The 5703-nt window shown below is 32.2% G+C and overlaps 1 protein-coding gene across 1 annotated transcript; it reads right to left on the reverse strand.

Annotated features, from left to right (window-relative positions):
* Positions 1-961: 961 nt before the first annotated feature.
* CBG24357 lies at positions 962-2750 on the reverse strand (the record flags this gene model as incomplete). Its single annotated transcript, XM_002648183.2, has 5 exons — positions 962-1118; positions 1257-1528; positions 2187-2276; positions 2324-2413; positions 2565-2750. 5 exons carry the CDS (start codon positions 2748-2750, stop codon positions 962-964), a joined length of 795 nt encoding a protein of 264 aa, XP_002648229.2.
* Positions 2751-5703: the final 2953 nt, after the last annotated feature.

Consider the following 5703-nt stretch of genomic DNA (forward strand, 5'->3'; position numbering starts at 1 on the left):
GAAATTCAGAAATTCAGAAATTCAGAAATGCAGAAATTCAGAAATTCAGAAATTCAGAAATTCAGAAATTCAGAAATTCAGAAATTCAGAAATTCAGAAATTCAGAAATTCAGAAATTCAGAAATTCAGATATTCAGAAATTCAGAAATTCAGAAATTCAGAAATTCAGAAATTCAGAAATTAAGAAATTCAGAAACTCAGAAATTCAGAAATTCAGAAATTCAGAAATTCAGAAATTCAGAAATTCAGAAATTCAGAAATTCAGAAATTCCGAAATTCAGAAATTCAGAAATTCAGAAATTCAGAAATTCGGAAATTCAGAAATTCAGAAATTCAGAAATTCAGAAATTCAGAAATTCAGAAATTCAGAAATTCAGAAATTCAGAAATTCAGAAATTCAGAAATTCAGAAATTCAGAAATTCAGAAATTCAGAAATTCAGATATTCAGAAATTCAGAAATTCAGAAATTCAGAAATTCAGAAATTCAGAAATTCAGAAATTCAGAAATTCAGAAATTCAGAAATTCAGAAATTCAGAAATTCAGAAATTCAGAAATTCCGAAATTCAGAAATTCAGAAATTCCGAAATTCAGAAATTCAGAAATTCAGATATTCAGAAATTCAGAAATTCAGAAATTCAGAAATTCAGAAATTCAGAAATTCAGAAATTCAGAAATTCCGAAATTCAGAAGTTCAGAAATTCAGAAATTCAGAAAATCAGAAATTCAGAAATTCCGAAATTCAGAAGTTCAGAAATTCAGAAATTCAGAAAATCAGAAATTCAGAAATTCAGAAAATCAGAAATTCAGAAATTCAGAAAATCAGAAATTCAGAAATTCAGAAAAATCTTAAACATCCAAAAAATAGAAAAAATCAATCAATACTTATTTTTAACCCGTTTATTCATTATTGAACAAAAATAGAAAATTTGAAATTTCAGAATTTTACAAAATTAAAGAATTCAAATCAATGATTGATGAATAGTCAAATAAAATTTGCGATTCCATGGATCAATATTAAAAAGATTTTTGAAGAAATATATCGTTTTCGAAGACCAATTTTCCTTCAAGGATCCATCTTTCCGAATGGCATCTGGGAATCCGTATTTGACGTAGTCTCTGAAAAAATATTGAAATTTGAAATTTGAAGTTTGACATTTTTAATTTTACGAAGTTTTGAATTTTTGAATCTCTGAACTTTTCATTTTTTGAATTTTCAAATCTTTGAATCTTTAATTTTTTTTCTGAAATTCCTACCTCAACTTATGAAAGCTCCTCTCATTACATGTCCCATTTTGGTTTCTAAACACAAAATGTCCTCTTTTCAAAACATCCATTTTCGATTCTCCCGGTTTCTTCCCTCCATCCAATTGAATCAAAACTGGCACATTTTCTCTGGGTCCTTCGAAATAGTTAAACGAAGAAACCATCCATTGGGGTAGGAATTCACATTTATAATGGTGATGACCACATAGATATGTCATTATCGAAGAGTCTGGTGATTGATAAGATAGCATGTAGGACTCTAGCTGAAAAAGTGTTTTTTAACCAGTTAAGGAGCATTTCCCAGAGGTTAAGACTAAAAAATTTGAATTCCTCATGCATTTTTACTCCTGCACACCTTTTTTGAAAGCTCTAGCTCGAAGTGTCATAAGGTTTGGTGTTTTGTGTGCAAACACCGAATGCCCCAGATTTTACGACACTTTGAGCTAGAAACCTCAAATTCACCGAGTTGTGGTAAAAAGGCACGGGTATTTCATAATTTTTTGGTTTTTATGACGTAATTCTGACTTTCAGAGGGCATGACATCACTACCGCAAAAAACCAGTTGATGAGCAATTTTTGAAAGTTGATATTTAAAAATTTGAATTCTACATGACATTTTACTCTTACGCACCAAACTTGAGGGTTCTAGCTCAAAGTGTCGTAAGGTGTGATGTTTGGTGTGCAAACACAACCAGATGCACCAGATTTTACGACACTTTGAGCTAGGAACCTTATATTTGGTGTCTTGGGGAGAACAGCACGATGAATTCGAGTTTTTATTTATTATTCCATAATTTTGATTTTTCTAGCTCTAAAATTCAAGATTTCCTGAAAATGAACTTTGAAAATGCAATTTTTTGATGCCAATATTTTTTGAGGATGAAAAATTTCAATTTTTTGACCAACATCCTATATTTTTACCTGTCTGAAAAATTGAAACGTCGTCGGGTTGCCTCTGACAAAAAATGTGGCACCACAAACCCAGTCACGCATTCTGTCGTATGAGGGATTCTAAATTTTTTATCAGTTATCTTTTCGAAAAGTTCCAAAAAAATTACCTCATTTCCAATAGTATCGAAAAGCATATTGGCATCTGGATAGCGGTCTTCAACATTCATCATATCGAAATTTTGGGTCCATAATGTGTCCTGAAATTTTGGATTTTTGAGTTTTTGAATTTCGAAAGTATAGAATTTCTATAATCAAAGAAACCGGAATTTTGAATTTTTGAATTTCTGGAATTTTTGGAATGTCTGAATTTCATGATTTTGGAATTTTTAAGAAAGTCTGAATTCCTACTTGATGCATGGACCAAAAATCAATGCCACGAGCTGCCAAACTTGCACAAATTTTCGCATGGACCACCAGCGCCAATGTATACACCAAATATCCGCGATTCTGTTTTTTTGGGTCCATCGAATCCACAATTGGCTTCAAATTTATCAAAACATTCGGAATTTCCGGGTAATTTTTTCGGAGAATCATTTCGGATTTTTCGTCAAATGCCACGGCAACCAATCGTTGAAGAGTGTTTGGGATGAATTGTAAATTGCAGACGTGATTGAGAACCACATCGATATTTGAGGAGTCGTACTGAAAACATCTTGAAACTTGAAAATTTTTTTTTGAAATTTTTTCGATTTTTTTAATTTTTAAATGAGGGTAGACATCAAAAATTTCAAAAATTTCATTTTTACTCAAAAGATATAACTCTGAAGTATAAATATAGCTATGTACTTAAAAACCTGAAAAAAACACTTCAAGGACGAAAAAAAGCTCTTTTTTGTCACCCTAATTTCTTCACTAGCTTGCTGCTGCGACGTCGCTTCATAATGTGAAAAACGCGATGGTCGCCTCTTACACGCGTAGTGTAGTGGGTACGCTCTAGGCTAGTATTCAGGAGGTCAGAGGTTCAATCCCTGCTGGTGTTTTTACTTTTTTCTTCCCTTGTTTCCTTCGGATTGAACTTTTTGAACTCGGAATTTCTGAAGGGCTACCAGCGTGCCGCCGAGGCCTCGCTCCGAGGTACCAAAATCAGTTGAAAATGAAGAAACGTGTTTTATTGTTAACAAATAAATTATGAAAAAAAGTACAATTAATTTTTAGAAAGAGACATAACAATTGAAAAAAAAACCACATAATTAAAACAATCCTCGTGCAGGGCTGGTCGTCGGAAGGTGAAGGAAGCAGTAAAAATGGAGACGTCTCTGAAAACCCCAGTCATAAAACAGTTTTTTATTCCTAGAGTAATAACGAGAAGTAATGAGATAAATAGGAACAGTGAAGAAACGGTTATCGAAGAGAAAATAGTTTTTTTCGCATGCCTATAAAAAACACCGGCGACTGGCAAAATAATCGGTCGATAGAACTTTAAATTTACATAAAAAAATTCACTTTTATATGGGTTTTATAATAAATAAGAAAAAAGAGCTTTTTTAATGTTTGAAGTCGTAAAAATTGAATAAATAAAGTCGGGAAATAAAAAAATAATAATGTTTGCGCATGGGATTGCGCGCTTTAGGTGCTAACACCGCGACGGCAAAATACACATTCCCTGAAATTTTCCCCGAAATTTTTGCTGTCTGTCCTCCTTTAATGTAATTTTAGACAATTTTCCTAAAACAAGCTTTTATCCAATCAAGATTTTTTTTCGAATTTTTTCGTAATTTTTTATGCCGATATCCATTGATTTTTATCTCAAATTGAATAACCGGATAGAGGCTTACACAATGTTTTTTCTTTTTTTTTTTTTGAAAATCTGAAGATTCGGAAAGAAGATGAGAAAATTGATTGTGAAAAAGAAAAGATAAATCATTTTATTGACTTCAAAAATAGAAAACATTTTTTTACCAGCAAGCTGGTGCGCCTTCGGGGCGATTTAACCTAGTTTTTTTACTTGTTGGTCGCTCAATGCTTCACTTTTTTTAAAAGGGTCACGTAATCTATACGTATTTTTCAAGATTTTTCCAAAAGTCGTCAGAGTGACACTGGGACGGACAGACGCGTGTAGCGTTTTATATACCAGCAAGCTGGTGCCCCTTCGGCGCAATCCGATCTAGTTTTTTTTTCACTTTATTCGTCGTTCCACCATTCACGTTTTCTTAGAGGGTCACGTAATCTATACGTATTTTTTAAGTTTTTTCAAAGACAGCGTGACATGAGGACCAACAGACGTATCTACATGAGGAAGATTGTTTATTAGGTTGGCAATTGAGTTTCTTTTGATTTTTAAAGCATATATAAGAGAGAAAATTCAAAATTTCCTAGTTCTCCCATGAGCGATAGAAATTTTCGCGAAACTGAAAAAAAGCGAGACGGGAGATCTCGATTTTTAGAATTGCGTCAAGCATGATTAATTGGGGAAATTGGAAAAATTGAGATTTCAAAATTCGATAGAAAATAAATCAATTTTTTCAAAAAAAAAAGATTCAGAAATTCAGAAATTCAGAAATTCAGAAAAATTAAAATGTCTGAAATACTCAAAAAAAAATAAGTTCGGAAATCCAGCAATTCGGAAAACGTCAAAATTTCAAGAATTCGGAAACTCGTAAAAATTGGAAATTTGCAACCTTCAATTGCACATTCTCAAATTCTCAAAAACCCTTTTTTTCAGATCTTCGTTCTCTAAACTTCAATTTCCCTCCAATTTCTGAAAACATTCCTACCAAAATCAAGTACGGTGCTTTTGGCATTGCTTTCAGATTATTTGCAAATTCATCAAATTCATAATCTTCATGAATGTCTTCGATGGAATCTGGAAATTCAAAAAATGTAAAAAAACTAATTGAAAAATAAAAATTTACCTGTGCCGACAAATCATTCAAAGTCAGTAGAAAATCCTTTTGTCGAAATACTCGGTAATCCGTAAAAATGCTCTGAAAATAATTTTGTCTGAAATTTTTCAAAGGTTTTCCAGAAAATTCAAAACTAATTTCAAAAAAAAAGTCCCAATCTCAGAATTCATGACCTACCGTAAACCTCCAAATCAATACAGCAGCTGCAAAAATACATAAAAACACTAAAAATAAACCAGAATGTTTTGAATAACCCATATTCAATACGAATTCCGAGAAATTCTAAAAGAGAAGAAATCAGAATTTTCGACTAACCCTGTTCCACGGTGTGAGAGATTGAGAAATTGAGATAATAAAACGGCAGGAGATCTCATATTAGAACATTTTCAATTGAATTGGGATGGGAAGTTTAGGAAAAAAATTACCTGAAATTCTGGGAGGATATGGTTTGAAATATGGGCTCAGCGAATGAGAGACATCATTTGTAGTCTGGACCATAGAAGGTGTTTTAGAAACTTAAAGATTGTTTTTTTTGGGCCAAAAGTTCTTGTAATTCAGGAATTCTTTCAAAATTTCAATTTCTTTTTATCTGTTTTTCTCTCCATCCAGATGTCCGTGAAAATCTGAAATTTTTTTTTGGTTGC

The sequence above is a fragment of the Caenorhabditis briggsae genome, assembly GCF_000004555.2.
Source record: "Caenorhabditis briggsae complete genome, chrV, whole genome shotgun sequence".
Taxonomy (NCBI): domain Eukaryota; kingdom Metazoa; phylum Nematoda; class Chromadorea; order Rhabditida; family Rhabditidae; genus Caenorhabditis; species Caenorhabditis briggsae.